This window comes from Perca flavescens, chromosome 12 (assembly GCF_004354835.1).
Source record: "Perca flavescens isolate YP-PL-M2 chromosome 12, PFLA_1.0, whole genome shotgun sequence".
NCBI classification, from domain to species: domain Eukaryota; kingdom Metazoa; phylum Chordata; class Actinopteri; order Perciformes; family Percidae; genus Perca; species Perca flavescens.
The window spans coordinates 10,418,356-10,436,453 of NC_041342.1; the positions used below are offsets into that span (position 1 = coordinate 10,418,356).

Here is an 18,098-nt window from a genome sequence, read left to right on the forward strand (position 1 = left end):
AAAAAAAATATATATATATATATATATATATATATATATATATATATATATATATATATATATATATATATATATAAAAACTACTAGTTTCTTGGTTGCACATCAAGTTTGTGTGTTGTAAAAAATAAAACTCACCTTAACATCTTTAGTAGGCTAGCATTGCATCGAGAATAAGGTAATACATCCTCAGTATTGGAAAATTAAAATACAGCCCATTATGCTACACATAGAAAAATAGTTTGTACAGTCAAATCACTATATATCAATATACAGACACCAAAAAAAATACTACTACTGTACTTCATTTGCCCTATCCTTCTGCCTCTCCTTCTCTTTCTCGCACTCTTTCTCTTTCCCTCGCCTCATGGTTGCTATGGCAACCGCCTCATCGAAACACATGCTGAGGGGGCTGTTTGTGCTCGTGTCCCTGGCGTCCCTTTCCTCCCCGTCCCTTCTCCTGTCCCTCTCTCCTTTCTCCCCTCCCCTGGGTGTCGGCGGCTCCTTTCTCCCCCCGCCGTCGTCTTCGCCGTCTCCCTCGCACCCTCTGCCCTGCTCCGCCGGGACTCGGCCCGTGTTTTCCCTCTCTCTGTCGGCGTCTCTTTGCTGCTGCTGCTGCCGCAGGGTCAGGGCGGTGATTTTGCAGTGCTGCGGCTTCGGGGGCACGACCGGCACGGCTTTTACTTGGTAGACCCTCGGGTTTTTGGAGATGACCAGCTTCCTTCCCACTCCTCCTTGGCTGCTGGCACTTCCCTCACCCTTTCTGCCCTCTTTCGACTCCTCCACATCGCGCCTGACCTCTTTCAGCCGTTCGTCCACGCTCGGCGGTGTTCTACGTTGCTCGGCGGCTCTCTCTTTGTCATGGTTCTCTTTGTCCACTCTGTCGTGCTGCTGGGCTTCCTCATTCACCGCATCCTTCCCATCAATGGCTTGTTCCGGGTCACACGTCTCTATAAGTCGTCCGTTTGTCTCTTGTTCCCCAAACTCCTGCTGCATCTCTGCGTCTGTGAGCGTTTCCTCATCCGTCTCCATTGATTCCTCCGCCACCTCTTCTCTAACTTCTGTCTCGTTCGTATCTTCTTCATCCACTTCCACGTCCACTTCCACCGTTCCCTCTCCTGAAATCTCTGCTACCTGCTCTTCCTCTTCTCCGACTCCGACATCTCCGATCGTGTCTCCCTCCCCACCGACACTTTCTCTTGCACCCTTCGCCTCGACCTGCTTGCTTTCCTTATCCTCTATCAATTCACATATAACGTCCTCAAGTTCTACCCAAATGTCCCCGCCTGTCCTACAAATTGCACCATCATGCTCTATGTCGCCTCCCTGCATCATTTCTTCATGTTTTTCTTCAGCTATCACTTCAACGCCCCCCTCAGTGGTCTCTTCCCACATGTCATCATCCCTTTCTTTTATTTCCAGAACCATTCCGGGACATACGTCCTCTGTGTCTTTGTACACCTCCCTGTCCTCGCCCTCATCCCCGTCTCCCTCTTTGGTATCACAGGTTTGGGGCTGCTCTGTTGCCCTTACAGAAAAGTCTCCGTTCTCCTCTAAAGAAACGTCATCGGTTTCTTCCGGGACGTCGTGACGAGGTGGGTAATCGCTGTGATGATCGTCAAACACGTCCGCCTCCTCTTCCTCCTCCGCCTTTAGGTCGGCAACGGTGCTCGATTCGTCATCGCTCGGGAGTGGGAAGTCTTCGCAGCAGTGCGTCGATGCCTCTGGAGTGAGAGATTGTTCTTTGTCACTCGGAGGGTCTTCCATGACATCTTCCTCTGTCGCTTCCCTGCAGATGGATGACACATGGAAACATTTAACATTTAAGACAGCGATATCTTGCTTTGGACAAAATGAAGTTTCAGTGTATTTAGTTGATTTTACATTGCATTAACAGTTAGTTTTTATTATTTAGCAAAGTGTGCTGTGTGTTACATTGGTGTGATTTGGGAGAAACTATTTTGTGATTTGGAAGAGCTTTTTTCAAATTTATTTATGAGGGCTAAACACACTGCAAAAACATGAGATCTACTTTTTGCCCATTTCTTGATAGCTTGACTTTATTCACGCCAATATTTGGAGAATTGTTTCATGATTATATGACCTTTCAATATATATATATATATATATATATATATATATATATATATATATATATATATATATATTTTTTTTAAAGATTATTTTTGGGGCATTTTTAGGCCTTTATTTGATAGGACAGCTTAGACATGAAAGGGGAGAAAGAAGGGGAATGACATGCAGCAAAGGGCCGTAGGTCGGTCAGAGTCGAACCCAGGCTTGCTGCGTTGAGAATTGAGCCTCCGTATATGGGCGCAACCCGTTCTCACTCCGAACTCGTAAAATACGGACGTTTGGACAGTGGCTGTCAGTGTCTGAAGTGACAAAAAAAGCGCCCTTCAGCGTGTTTGTATAACGTAGCAGGTAGAGCAGCAGCTACACGGCATTTAGCGAGTAGACGTAAGGCCAAAATTCCGCGTAGGGCCGTTGGTTGGGGTGGCGGATGGGTCAAACACAGGATTTACAACCAGGAGACCGGTTTTCGTGTCCCGCGTGGCACGTTTCCTAAAGTCGATTTCTTCTTTAACCGTCCCATTATTCCCGCGTGTCATGGAAACGTAAGCCCACCCACGACCTTTTCCTTAACATAACTGCATCAAAAGGGACGCCAACAGTCCCGACCAAGCGCGTTTAGATAAAGTGCGTTATATGGCGCTAAAGGAGACTTTTAGCGCCAATAACAACGACAAATGCACCTGACCAAGCTTCCGTATTTTACAAGATGGGAGTGAGAATCTGCTGATGGGCGTGCGCTCTACCAGGTGAGCTACACAGGCGCCCGCCTTTCAAAATATTTTAACGGCCTAATTTTATATTTGTAAAAAGCGGAATAGTGGCGTGCCTTGCTGTCTGCCACAGAGCCCTCTCTGATACCCGTGGGTGGTGCTGAAGTATGTCAATTTAATTCAAGTATGTCGCTGTTGGTGTTGTTACTTTTGCAGGGAGCAATTGCAAAATAATGGTAAACGCAAAAACAGTTAGTTAACTGACGCAGTACTGTCAGTCGGGCAGAAATATCTATCCAAGGTTTGCTAACATTAGCTAAGATATACTACTGTACAACTACTGTTGGCTACTGGTCATACCAGGCCAAGTAAGGTAGCAGCGGCAAAACTGAATAGAGCCAGAGTCTTTTTTTTTCCTCCTTTAAACGTTATGCTTTAAACCTGCATTAACTGATTTTTTTGGCCATTTGGGGGCAGCACAACAAGCTGTAAATACAACTTTGACATATTATCACCTTTTAAAGTTAAACTTGTTAGCAAACAATTGCCTATTTACAGATTGTTGCAAAATGTTCATTTTGCAACAATCTTACAGTACTCCAAATTGTGTCACGCATCGTTCCTAAAAATAATTATACTATAATAATGAATGAATTTAGTGATGGATTCTAAACATTTGAAATGTAGTATTTAAATGTGTTTCACTTACATGGTTGTTGTTGAGTAAATCTATCACTGTATTGTACTTCTTTATATAGACTTTTTTATTCTACCAAAAAAGTTTTTCGCCGGTCAGAGGGTACTTGGCTTAAAAAAAACAATTCAAAGGCGGTACAATATTGAAAAAAGTTTCAGGACTACTCATTTAAGCCCCTGCTATTATAGAATACTGGTTAAAGCAGCCTTAAAGGTGCATTCAGTGATGAGTAGTTCATCAGCTCAGCCTACGACTGACAGAAATGCACTTGCATGATACGTGAAATAACAGGTGTGTTATACATACATATATTGTTATATATTTAAATGTCAAATAGGTAACAATTTCACCTTTGCCTATTGTTTTCCAGTTGCTCTCTTCCCCAGTGAGCTTCCTCTTCCTTCTTTGTTATCTCCTTTTCTTGCAGCGCATCATTTTCTCCCTTATCTTTCCCTTCCACCTGCTCCAGATCCCCAACAGTTGATTCTTTACGTGCAGAAAATGCAAAGTTCAGTGACTGGCATCCTCTGTCGGCAGAGCTCTGGGATTGATGTGCAGGAACTCCATCTAGATTGCAACTGTCCTGTTCGTGAGTGTCTGGTTCAAAGCTCAAATTATTTAAGAAGAAATCAGGGGGAAGGCTTTTAACAAACATGCTTTCGTCTTCCTCGCTGCTGACATCGTTGTCATCGCTGTCCTCCACTGCAGCCTCCTCTTCAGAGCAGGACTCCTCCGGCCCGTGGATGGGGGAGGTCATGTACGGCAGGCTGAGGGATTTAGTGTGTCGGTTGTGTGAGTCGAGGCTGAGCGGCCTGTGCGGATTTAACTCTGCCTGGCTCTGGGTTCGTGTTTGAGGGGCTGGTGGCAGGTCTGTCTGCAGCTCTGCAGGATGACTGGAAGGCCGCGCTTGCACCATCACTTCATACTCATCATCTGAGTATCCAGGAGGTTCAACGGAGAACTCGGTCACCTGAGATGTAAAATAAAGAGACAGGTGCAAGGGAGAAAACTCATCATTTAGCTTTTACCCCAAAGAAAATGTGTTAAGAAATATTATCCACCTTCAACTACTGTTAAATTGAAATCTTGTCTGTATAAATACACTCTGGATCAACAGAAGATATTTCCAGGATAATTGCACGAGTTCCGGCATGTGAGCCACGCGCAAGATGTCCCTCCCCTTCCGCTCTCTGTGTGTTGCCGTTCTCAAACTGTGGTCGCTTCGGGAAACAACAACAAACTTCGAGCTAGCAAGCTACACATTTTGCAAGTTTTCAAGAAAATTTGGATGGCCTGCTTGCTTCTTTGGGGGAATGATTGTAAAGATTTACAAAGAATATGTTTAAGGCATTTACACTCTAACTGGGTGGTATTGGGACCAATTGGTGGAACTGTACACACGGCGATACAGTGGTAAGAGCAAATGAGGTTTAACCATGTATCCAGCTAATTTAAATAGCTCAGGTTACTGCTCAGGTTGTGTCACCAGTTAACTTCATTTCAAAGAAATGCAAACAACCCAGAGCGTTTTTTTTTCTCCCAGAATGCATCTGTGGAGGAGCCACAGCGCTGTGGAGATAGAGCTGACAATGTGAGACTAGTACAGATACAACAACACACACACCTGGTAGGAGACACTGCTGTCCATGCAGTCCATTTGGTCCAGGAATTCAAAGTTATCTTGAACGTAGCCCGACATCTCCTGGTCGTCCCCCTCCACCGCAGTGGAGTTATGTAAGTCAGACGCGTCAAACACACAGTCTCCAGCAGGCGAAGTCACCACTGGCTCACAATCAGCTGGCTTCAGCCCTTTCATATCTGGAAATGAAGCACGGTCTAAGATTAGAAAGAGCTTATATTATTTACATCCATGTGGTGTACAATAAATGCATCCAGTGGTGAAAGAAGTATTCAGATTCTTACTTAAGTAAAAGTACTAATACCCAGGGGCGATTCTAGGATCAGACCTTTAGGGGGGCTCAGCCACTAATGAGAATGTGACACAGTGCCTTGCAAAAGTGTTAACCCCTCCTGCTAAATCAGTAATTTCATTAGTCGATAATCTCTGAGCTAGCTACTGAACAAAAACATTATTAACACTATGATGGACCTAAACCAGACAATTTTATAAACCACAGTAATAACCAACCAACCAATTTGACACAATGTTCTAACATTCAGCAATTTTTGTTTATTACGTTTCAATTTGGGTTCTAATCTGCGCCATGAAATGACCAACTTCTTCTTCTCTGGGGACTACCAACGTTAAACTTCAAAACCGCACTCCTGCTCTCCCTCTGACAGATCAGATAGAGACTCAGCCTAAGGCGGGAGTCTAGCACAACCACCTCCGACTGGCCAAAACTACATTTCTGTTGACCATTTCCTTGACTGGGTTGGTGCATATCATTGGCGAAACCGACACAGGAAATTAAACCTGTTTTTCGCCCATGCTAATACTACACTGTAAAACAACTCTGTTACAAGTAAAAGTCCTGCATTGAAAATGTTAAAGTATGTAAGTATCATCTGAAAAATGTACTTAACCCTCCTGTTGTCTTCAGGTCAAATTTGACCCATTTTCAAACTTTTTATATAAAAAATGTGGGTTTCGTTCAAACAAATTGCCCCTAAATAACACAGATGGTTCCATACAACGCTCTTCGCAAGTAAAATGTAGGATCGGATCACTACTTTCATTGAATTCTGGGTATAATTCAAATGTATAGCATTTGAAAAAAATAATTAAAATGGTTTCAAGACAGTATCCTGACAAAATTTTGCCTTTGATCTTAACTATTTTTCAAAACAATTTATAATTTCTGCTTTTCAAACTAAAAAAATTAGGTATGATTTCATATGAATGAGGTTTATTGACCACGAATTTCAAAAATAATTGTAAAACTAGTGGTAATAAGTTGGTGTAAGTGGTGTATATACTGGTGGTAGTGGGGAACAAAGCGGTGAAAGCCTTGAAAAAAGTTTTAGTTTTGACCCGGGAGTACTCAATGCAGAAAAATCCTCACATTTTAGAAACTGGAACCGATCCAAACAGTTTAATGGTCTAATCATTTCAGCTGGACTTGTAGCTGTTATATTGTTGGGTAGTTTTATTTATAATAAAACATAATATGTATAAACTATAGTACATGTGTTTTGTGTGCAAACATCTTAATGTGTAAAGTAACTAGTAACTAAAACTGTCAGATGAATGTAGTGGAGTAAAAAGTACAATATTTCTCTCTGAGATGTAGCGGAGTAGAAGTAGAAAGTGGCATGAAAAGAAAAGACTCAAGTAAAGTACAAGTACCCTGAAATTTGTACTTGAGTACAGTACTTGAGTAAATCTACTTAGTTACATTCCACCACTGAATGCAATAAAATAAACGTATATGCTTATGAAATAGGTGAAATTACCCATGTAGTCGTCACCATCCTTGTCATCACCCACAGCAGTATCTCCCTCGGTGTTGGAGGCTCGTTCCTCTCTGGGCACATCTTCAAGCTCTGGCTTGCAGCTACATTCTTCTCTGACTTCCTCCTCCTCTTCCTCCTTCTCCTCCTCCTCTTTCTGTACTTCCCGTTCTTCCTCCCCACCACCACCTGCCACTGTATTCCATGCTGCTTCCGCCACTCCTTTCTTGCCTGTCACTTTCTCACTGGAATTCTTCTCCTCTTCCTCAACCTTTCTGCTCTCTTCCACCTTCTTTTCCATTCCTCTGCTTTCACTCCTCTCCACCTTCTCTCCTCCTTCCCTCCCTTCCACCCTGTCCCCTGCATCCTTATCCCTGCCCCGGTGGATGACCCTGTCGCCCCCGCCCCCCTGCAGCACCCCTAATGCCAGGTTGGAGGTGATGTGAAGGGGCACAGTGACCGTGGTGGGCCCTGTGATGTGCATGGCTGCTCTTCGGCCCACTTTAGTGGAGAGTCCCGGGGATCTGGACTGAGTCTTGTTGCCTGTGACTCCCAAACCTTCGGAGCCAAAGGAAGTGTAGGTGCCCTGGGTCCCCGAACCCCCGCTCACTAACCCTGTTCCCCTGCGGTACGTCACGGCATATTCACTGCCACCGATCGCGCCGGCAGATGCCGTGACCTCGGAGCCAGAGTTGGGGGAGGGGGTGACCAGGGGAGACAACTTGGTGGATGGAGGGCGCTGGCCGGTACGTCTGGAAACTGCAAAGAAATAAAACGGACAGATAAAACCAGAGGCTAAGTGTAACTTTTTTACTTTTTATCTGATCCAAAGTATGACTTTTAATCTGTTTCACAGAAAGATGTGTATCTTAGGTCTAACCCCTTTTCAAGGTTTTCTATATCAGAAATTAGGGTTTCTTTCAACAAAATTGCCCAAAAATAATGGATGGTTCCATGCAACACTCTCCGCAAGTACAATTAAAATGTTTAAGAAACATCTGTCTCTGAAACTTCTCAAAAGACAAAGTAATCTTTTTTTTCTGGTTGTGGTACTCTAAGCATTACAATTTGTTGTGTCTTGCAATTCCCAATTCCCAGTTACTCTGAATAATACAGTCAAACATTTCCCCTGGAACTACTTTTTTTATAAAATAGTCCCTATATTGAAAGCATGTTCTGCTGATGATTCAGGGAAACAGGGATATTGTTTATGTAAGGACAAGTACTTTTGAGTATTTCAAATGTTTGTTTTTTTTAATTATTATTTGAGCAGCACAAACAAGATATAATACATTAACTTTCACAGGCAGGCATCTCCATGCTTTAGTTACATGAGAATGTGTTTATCTATACATTTATTTTGGTCATTTTGGGCAAACTGACCCTTCAACAAAACAGATATGGGTTTTTATTTCTCCTTTGTGTGCGCAGAGTTAAATAATTAGTTTCTTCAATCGTTGAAATATTTATCGTTCTGACAATGTGTTGGGAAATGTGCGACAAGAGCAGTACCTTCGTTTGGATAGGGTGGGGTGCTGAGGGAGTCCATGCTTCTTGCCGGTCTCAAAGCAGGCCTGTCTTTCTCTGAAACAAAGAGAAAATATGAAACTGAGGGTAAAGAAACGAGGGACGTAAGGGAGAGATGGATCTCACTTCAGAGTAGGGTACCGTTCTGTTGTAATATGGTACAAATGACCTTCTAATAAGATAGAACAGTGGGAAATAACAACGCATCTCACTTCTGTGCCTAATAAGGATGTAACTAAACTGTAATCCTTTGATGTAAATTCACAGCTAAAATCTCACAGTATCTTACTGTTTCAATGTTGTACAGGATCATACTGTAAATGGCAATGCATTCTGGGAGAAAATAATAAATAGCATTATATTACATATATATATTACAGCACTGTCTCAGAAGGTTACAGGTATTTACTGATAATAGCAGTGCATCTCGGCAAAATAAAGAAAAAGCGGGAATTACACTTTGAAATATTTATTTTTCACCAGTCCAAATTAGGCTTTTAAGGAAAACATTTCTTGGATTAGGAGCTAATAATTTCCCAGACAATATTTATTACATAGCCTATTTATTACATATTACGGGCTATGGTTTAAGGCAGAGTGTGTCTATTCTTTGTGTGTGTGTGTGTGTGTGTGTGTGTGTGTGTGTGTGTGTGTGTGTGTGTGTGTGTGTGTGTGTGTGTGTGTGTGTGTGTGTGTGTGTGTGTGTGTGTGTGTGTGTGTGTGTGTGTGTGTGTTATTTTGGCAAAGGACAGAAGAGTTATGAAGACCGTTCAACTTTTCTTTCTCATGTGACCAAGCTGCTACCAGTATATTATGTAATGTAAATTAAAGCCTATATGTGGTTGGATAGTAACAAGGCATTAAATGTTTTAATATATATACCACCTACTAATTTGGCGGGACTCCGGAGGGCATCCAGGCATGAGGGACAATGTGAAGTAGACCAGAGGTCTCGACGTGGTTTGACATAGTTTTCTTCTAATGAGCAACAAATGACACTAAAAGGCTCTGCCCGACATTTGGTTTATAAATAGAGTGTAATTTGGTATAACAGCTTATAAGTACAGTAAATGCCAAAAGTTTGGACACAGCTTCTCATTCAATGTGTTTCTTTATTTTCATGACTATTTACATTGTAGAGTCTCACTGAAGGCATCAAAACAATGAATGAACACATATGGAATTATGTACTTAACAAAAAAGTGTGAAATAACTGAAAACATGTCTTATATTTTAGATTCTTCAAAGTAGCCACCGTTTGCTTTTTTTGATAGCACTGCAAACCCTTGGTGTTCTCTCAATGAGCTTCATGAGGTAGTCACCTGAAATGGTTTTCACTTCACAGGTGTGCTTTGTCAGGGTTAATTAGTGAAATTTTTTCCCTTATTAATAAAAAAGCAAAGGGTGGCTACTTTGAAGAATCTAAAATATAAGACATGTTTTCAGTTATTTCACACTCTTTTGTTAAGTACATAATTCCACATGTGTTTATTCATAGTTTCGATGCCTTCAGTGAGAATCTACAATGTAAATAGTCATGGTAATAAAAAGGAAACACATTGAATGAGAAGGTGTGTCCAAACTTTTTGCCTGTACTGTATATAAGTCTTATAAGTATAGTATATTTTTGGGTTTAATACGGCAATATACAGAGTTTCTAGTTACAGCATAATTTAGGTGTATTGTGTCTAAAACTGTGTTTTGTGTCGTTTTCTGTCTAATAAAGACCCCATAATTTCTACTTACTTACTATGTCTTATTTATGTACAAATTACGAATAATTATTTAGGTGTCTGGTTTCTAACTAGGGTATAACTGTTAATTTACTGTCTAATTAAAAACATTATTTCTAATTTTGGTCTAATTTGATAAGGACCTTATATAATTTCCTTTGCATAAATAACGACATATGCACCATAAATTGATGCAGAAAAGATACAAATTGTTGCAGAATATGTGTGTTTTTTGCTCAAAAGTGGAGATCTCAAAGGTCAAGGGTAGGATCAACTAGCAGGACTAGTAACCATGATGAGGTTTTGTACCTTTGGCTGAGTGTTTGTGCCTCCGCCGGTTGTCCTGGAACCGCCCCCCGATGTTGAAGATGGACATCCACTTCCTGCCTTTGAGAGATCCTTTCCTCCTGAATGACATACAGAAAAGAACCTGTTTTATAAATGAGTTACTTGATGTAATGTCATCATGGCAGGAAAACACTGTAAGCATCTTTCAACCACGAATATTGTACCCTTACAATCAGGTCTAACAGAGTTAAGGTTCTCTAAATGCATGCACGGTACTGTACTGTCACTTTAAATCAATTTATTTTCCTCATCGTACAGAGGATGTACCAGCTGATAATTACTGACCTTTGACCTGTGTATAGCCATGTTTCCATCCACACGTTTTTATTCGACAAAATGCGATGAAAAGTGCCTTACGGAAACAGTACAATTTGGTTGAATTTCATGAATATCGACACAAAGTTTGTATGTTTGATCTCATAGGATTTTCTCTTAATCAGTAAACGACTTATGTGATAAACACTGATGGAAACGCTGTTTGCTGAATAAATAATGAACTGGCTTTGCGTTTCAGGTCATTTTATTGTTGCAACCCGCCATAAAACAAAGAAGAAGAAGTTTTACATCATTTCCGCCACGTATTTCTGCTTTCTTTGCAGTGGACGAACGATAGACTTTTAAAATTTAATTTACCAGCTAAATATAATGGCTATTTTAGATAGCAAAAATCTAAGAAATGCAATAATGTGATTCTGCATCATCATCGCAATGTTTTCATGGCATCATTGTTGTGTTATTATAGCTTGATATGTCGCTATCAGCTGGCACATTAGCACTATTACAACTTGTGCAGTATTAATCATTTGTAGACAGCACGATCCATTTTGGCGATCAAAACGTTGGTCGCAAATGTTAGCTTGAATGTTGTGTGATTTAGTACAAAAAAGAATGGAAACACCTTAAAATGTCTCAAATCTATTCCATATACCAATTTGACCGCAAAACAGCATGTGACGTCATTACGCATCAGGTTTTTATTCGCTTTAAAGCCATTGGACGGAAACACACTCTCACCGGCTTTAGTCGCATGAATGTTTTTAGCGAACTTCAGATATTTCGATTGACAAATGGAAACACAGCTTATGACAAACTTCCGATCAACCAGGTGAGTCCTAAAAAATAATGAGTGTACTAACTTGTCAGTGCCTTCGATGATGGAGTGGTAAGGTCTCATGGCTAGAGGACCGTCTCCTGGACTGATATTACCAAAGTTGTGGAGAGGCTTCATAGAAGAGGACTTGAAAAACCCTTCCTCCTGATTGGAAATCGCTGACGGGGAGGGGAGGGACTTTCTTCTCTCGTTTGATGCACCTGAATACAGAAGGCAGAAGTAAGTCAGTATGCATAGTCAGCAGGGTTTTCCCTACCATTATAAGTCTTAGGTGCAGTTGGACTTTTTTAGCAAGTTTTATCTTAAGCTTTTTGAGCGTTATCTATTATCTGCGCTAGCTTTTCCAAAGTTTTAGACTCATATATGGTGATTATAATGGTCAAAAAGTATGTCAAATTGCATATTTTCTTTAACTGAAAAACATAAAATTTTCTTGAGGAAAGACCCCTAAAGTCTTCGATAAACGCAGGGAAACCACTGAGTTAGGCGTGCGAAACCAAATGGAAACAAAGTGTTATTATCAGGCCGGTGTGTTACCTTGTTCAGGAAACAGCTGAGGGACGTGGTTGAGGATGAACTCCACCACGATGGACTGAACCCTGACCTCCATGAAGGCTGCTGTACCGTTAAACCCAGACGCCTCGATGTCCTTGGACCTAACACACAGATTGGGTGATTGGTTGATTGATTGATTGGTTGTTGGAAAGAAAAATGGAAAAGAAGAAATCAAATACATGTTGACAGAAAATAAAGCAAGGATAACCACAGGTGAATAAATAAACAGATATATAGTTTTTCTATCATCATGGCGATATCAACTGGCGCAAAACACATTGTGAAAGGATGCGACACATCGCAAAAGGCTGCGACACATCGCAAAAGACCCTCAGAGATTTTTTGTGTTAGATATAGACTGTAGATAAATATTAGCAGAAAACTGCATTTTAAAATGTAACTGTCATTCATTTTTAGTGGTGCCTTTTATATTCCATTCAATGTTCAATTTGTTCAATAAAAGAATGTTAGAAATGATTTCCTTTCATTTGTTTTAAATTCAACAAGCGTTTTATTCAAAGGTTATTTTTTGGGCATTTTAGGCCTCTATTTCTATAGGACAGCTGAAGACATGAAAGGGGAGAGAGAGGGGGAATGGCATGCAGCAAAGGGTCGCAGGTCGGAGTCAAACCTGCGGCCGCTGCATCGTGGAGTGGACCTCTACACATGGGCTCCACCAGGTGAGCTACCCAGGCGCCCTAAATTCAACAAGCAGTTTGATGTATTTTGGCAGAATATTGAAAGTAAAGCCAGTACTGAGAACCCTTCATATTTTTATTTATCGCAACAATATCCAACAACATTTTTGAATATTGCATATTTTCTTCATATAGTGCAGCCCTGATTGATAGATGATTGAAAGGATTAATGAATAAATGCAGGAGAAAATAAAGTAGAGTGAAGGAAGGAGAGAAGGTAGAGGGGAAAACAGTGAAAGAATGAATGTATGGAAGGAATGGGGAAATTAAGCATCATGACAAATCAAATTAAGCATCATGACAAATCAATCCTGCTTCATGTCCCTCTGAAACACAAACAGCTTGTGTATATTTTCCAGAGGTGGAAAGTAAAGATTTACAATTAATGATGTTACTGTAACTAGGTAGTTTTTTTGTCCACCTTTCCGTTTCAGAGTAGTTTTTAAATTTAAATCCTATCCATTACTGAGTAAAAAAAGTAAATAAAAAGCTGTCTAACGTTGTTTTGTATCTGTCAACAAACTGAAATCAAAAGTGGCTTTGTCCCATTATCAAATCACAAAATACTGTGATTTGAATAAAAAAGTACAATAAATATGAAAAAGATATTACATTTGTATAAATATAAAAAAGCATATATCTCCCCGCTGTTAAAAAGTAACTAAGTCACTTTTACTCTGAGTAAATTTTAAATGAGCTACTTTTTACTTTTCCTTGAGTAGATTTTTATACCCGTAATTTTACTTGTAAAGTTCATCAAAGTAATAGTACTTTTACTCAAGTAGAAGATTTTTGTAATCTTTCCACCTCTGATATATCCCAGCAGAGTGTGGCTCAGTGTCTTGCTCAAAGGCACCTCACATATATTATGAAACATTATAATATGAGCAAACCTGAGCAGATTGGGGGCCCAGACGATGGCCAAGTTCCTGGAGTGCATGTTGGTCTCTGAGCAATAAGAGGCCATTCTGACAAGATGGCGCATCAGAAACTCCAGAGTCCTGATGGCAAGAGAGTGAAGCGCTGAGTCAATGAGTGGCAAACTAAATAAAAGCTTTCAAATAGTGTGAATTGGCTAAATCATTTATCTCTATGTTGATGACTGTGTTAATTACTTTAACAACCAAAATTATATTGTACAGGGTTTCTTAGGAAACAACTTTATGTATAATATGATTGCCCCCCTCCCTCCCCACCCACAATCATATTATAGGGGAGGCCACTCTGTGCCCCCCTTCTAGCCCACCTAGGGGAAGGGGCTAGAAGGAAGAAGAAAGTTGAAAAACTGAACAAAAAGGCAGGCCACATGTAGATGCCCCTAGTTTTCCTAACTAGTGTGGACTTTGTAAAAATCCCCCAAACTCATCCAAACTGGAAGTAAAATAAAATAAAAGTAAAAAAAAACCTGTAAGCGTTCCCACTGGATGGTTTAACTGCAGAGAAAAACTGAATTGAACCTGCTTTCTCAGTGCAGAAAAGTTTGTATGTAGTTTTCATGTAGAAAGCAGCATGAAATGAATAAAAGAGGCCCTCAGACAGTTATACTGGACTGTACCTGTAATGTGGTGCCGGTAGTTCTTGCAGCACATCTCGGATCTTTACCAGCCTGTCCTCCTCCAGCTGGATGGCCACAGCCTCCTGTAACACAGATGTGGGTTTAAAAGAATATGTTAGTACAATGTATCACTTTTAATTCCAATTTAGTATTTGTTGGAAATATGGCACATATAAGGAGATCTGGACTTAATCTGATGTATATATTTCATATACTTCCAGGGTAGGAAATTAATGAGTAATTTCAATTAATACATTTTTTTGCATGAAAAAATATGTCCAGCCCAAACAGGCTTACAAGACACTATTATTTACAACAAAGGATCACATACCAAATAGTAGCAACATAAATTACATACTATATTAAACAAATAAACCTTCTTGTCATTTTCCCCATGCTTCAGAGACAAAGGTCGCCAACTTATACACATTCAATTTAAACAACCACTCCATTTTGTCGTCATCGGTACAACTAAAACATTTCTGAATTTTAAATATTTCATTTAGGATGGACATTGTTAACTCATTATAGGTACTTTATATATGTGAAATGGTTGCATGTCGGAGCTACTCACCGCAAACTTGTCGTACAGCTGGTATGTGAGCAGAGGGTTGGGCAGCTCTCTGAAATAAGCTTTACACAGAGAGCTGACACAGTGGATGTCCTGCAGGTACACATCCTTGTGCAGATCTGGAGTCCCCTCACTCTCAAACTCACCCCTGGTTGTATGCACACATAGATTCACTTTAGAGCAGCGATATTCAACAAGGGGCCCGTGACCCCTAATCGGATCGTCAGAGTAAGTGCAGGGGCGCCGCCGAATTATTAAAAAAATGTTTAGATTTTCAAAAAGGAAAATTTGTCTAACAATAAACAATACTATGAATCCAACATATATGTAATAGCAAAGATAAATTGGCCTATATGTACATTTCTTTTATTAATTTACACATTGAAGATAAGCTTACTACAGGTAAGGTAGCCACTATGGTAGTCTAAAGTTAAGCTTAAGGATTCCCTGTGCCTTCCACATGTATGTTAAACATTAAAACATGATGCATAAATAATACATTAATATGAATTTATTTTCATGCAACCGGCCTATTTTAACATCTACTCCATCTCTCTTTCAGCTAAGGGGTCCTTGGCCTAAAAAATACTGAAGAGCCCTGCTCTAGAGGTATATATCAACACAACATTAAAACTCCGGTGGAGCATACGTTCACACATAATAGGTTCAAAGAAACGTGCCTTAGTTTCTGTATGTTGGACGATACTCCAGACAACCTGTAGATGCCATCCACGATTCCCTGTTTCTCAACAAACTCACTGCAGTATTGCAAGACCTGAGGAACTGTGTGAAACAGTGAATTCATGAAATGAATGTTAACATAAAAATTATATGCAAAATGTTCAATTCATTGACTTCATTCCAAAAAAAAAATCAGCTTTTATGTATTGTGTCTGTGTGTTTCTCTGAGTTTCATAAACAGTAGTCACACTTTTTGCAGATTATTGTTAACCAGCACCTGCAAATCATTTATGATTATGTACCTGCTGATGATTGCCAAACATGTAATGCACAAAATATGTAGTGCAAATATGTATTAGCATCATATCGTAACATATTGAAAGCATGGAGTATGAGTACTGTATCAAAATGATTTAAGACACAATGTACAGACATGTATTTTGGGAAACCATTGTTTTTGCCTGAAATATCTCAACAACTATTTAATGGATTGCCATAAAAATTCATAGAGACATTTATGGTCCACAGAGGATAAATCCTACTGACTTTGCAGATTCTCTGACATTTCCTCTAGAGTCTCCATCAGGTTCCTATTTTCGGTTTTGTTTAGTTAAATATCTCACCAACTACTGGATGGATTAGTACAGACGTTGATGTTCAAAATGAAAAATCAAAATCCACTCTGAGGGAGTTTGAAATGGCAGGATGGACTGTTAAACACAGACTACTGAGAGAAATAAATTAGTAGCATGTACTCACAAGGCTCACAATATAAAGTGCTCAAGAGTTACTCATTTGAGCATTTGTGTAGACCCGGTGTGGTTAATGCTGTGTGGCTTGAAAAAATGATTGAACATGTACTATAAAAATGCATGTACAAGTGTTTCTCATCACTTCAAAATGACAAACCAAGCATTTTTTTAAAAACATGACAAATGTTCTGACCAAATATCAGCTGTAGAAAACTCTCAACCATCACTCCCGTTGAATGATTCTCTTACCAACGGTAGAGTGAAGTTTAGAGGATGTCATTTGTGGTTTTGAAATATTCACAAAAACAAATTGGGTAACACTTCTATTTGACCAACTAAACAAGGACATTTATCCATATCTTACACATATTGTTAGATAAACTCTGTATGGTTTTATTGTTTCTGGTGAGGTTACATACACATCTATTGATACATAATCTGTACAGCATGGTGTTTAGTGTGTGTGTGTGTGTGTGTGTGTGTGTGTGTGTGTGTGTGTGTGTGTGTGTGTGTGTTGTAATGCCTGTCATGAAGAAAATGGTTACAGGACTAAGTCAGTTCACTTACTCTCTTGATTGGAGGCGGCCAGGTGCTCCAGCAGATCACATCCAAACACCTTGTCTTTGTTCCCTCCTTTTCTTCGAACTCTCCGCATCTCTACCTGTCTGCAGTTTCACCTCACATTCAGACCGGCCCGAGCTGCTCTGTTTGTGACCGTCAGACTGCCTGACTGTCTGTCTGTCTGTCTGTGTGGTTGCTGGATGTGTTGCCCCACTCGGTTAATGCGATAATGGCTTTGTAGAGGCCCTGCACATTTCACAGATTTGACCGTGCTGCTGCTGCTGCTGCTTCTGGCTCCCTTGCCTCAGTGCATGTTGTTGGGTGCAGGCTGTTTCCTCTATAGGCTGCGTTCCATTTGGAGTTCATACGTTAAAGCTGGAGCGTTTGGACATACTTTAGGTTATCGTCCACCCTGCGAAAAGCAGAAATAACAAATATCATTCTGCAAACACCAGATTCAGGTTGCGGACCACAATCTCCCCCAGAATCAAACGACAAACTGCTCTGAATCCTCAGCGTGCCTATGTGGCTGTCTACTTCCCCCATGATGCACATAATTTATTTTCGAATGAAAGGCCACACCCTTGCCTCTATACTTCTCCTATTCAGTGAAGTGTACCTCAGAATGTTTCACTCCAATCACACAATACTGTCTCTGTGTGCTGGTGGACCCACCTAAACGTCCATTCTCAGCTCCGGCCTGAGGACTGAGTTCAGCCCAGGCCAGGTCTCTGCTTCCTGCCTGCATGTCACGGCCATTGCGGCCCCACTTTTTTCACTGCAGCGGAAGTCGAGCACTCTTTAAGCCTGAACATATAGACTCACACAGCCGTTCAAACTCACTCCCCACCCGCTCCATCTTCCTGACACCTGCTACTGCTCTCCTTCTGTCCACCATCCCTCTCTATCTGTCCACTTTTAGGAAAGAGTTGAAACAAAGAAATGTGAGGAAATAAAAAAAAGTTCAAAAGCGAATAAGAGTGTTCCTACCTTCACTCTGCATCGGCAAACAAGTAGCAGCATAAAATGATGACGCAAGAAACCACTAAACTTCCCCTGTTAACTTCCTGAGTGTCTCTCCTTCTCTTGTGCTT

At 40.5% G+C, this 18,098-nt stretch overlaps 1 protein-coding gene across 3 annotated transcripts; it reads right to left on the bottom strand.

The window, feature by feature from the left end:
* Nucleotides 1–89: 89 nt before the first annotated feature.
* Nucleotides 90–18,038, bottom strand: si:dkeyp-68b7.12 (rho GTPase-activating protein 30). Of its 3 annotated transcripts, none has more exons than XM_028594424.1 (14): nucleotides 17,995–18,038; nucleotides 17,011–17,416; nucleotides 15,691–15,793; nucleotides 15,014–15,158; nucleotides 14,440–14,522; nucleotides 13,778–13,885; nucleotides 12,169–12,287; nucleotides 11,657–11,831; nucleotides 10,482–10,579; nucleotides 8,425–8,496; nucleotides 6,916–7,671; nucleotides 5,123–5,316; nucleotides 3,849–4,468; nucleotides 90–1,786 (listed from the first exon to the last, which is right to left on the bottom strand). In XM_028594424.1, the coding sequence occupies exons 2-14, from the start codon at nucleotides 17,096–17,098 to the stop codon at nucleotides 292–294; spliced, it is 4,056 nt and encodes a 1,351-aa protein (XP_028450225.1). In that variant the 5' UTR covers nucleotides 17,099–17,416; nucleotides 17,995–18,038; the 3' UTR covers nucleotides 90–291. The 3 variants fall into 3 exon arrangements, with proteins under 3 accessions (XP_028450225.1, XP_028450223.1, XP_028450224.1); XM_028594422.1 differs by having other exon boundaries at nucleotides 5,123–5,334; XM_028594423.1 differs by lacking the exon at nucleotides 17,995–18,038 and adding an exon at nucleotides 17,680–17,846 and having other exon boundaries at nucleotides 5,123–5,334.
* Between the last annotated feature and the right edge of the window lie 60 nt (nucleotides 18,039–18,098).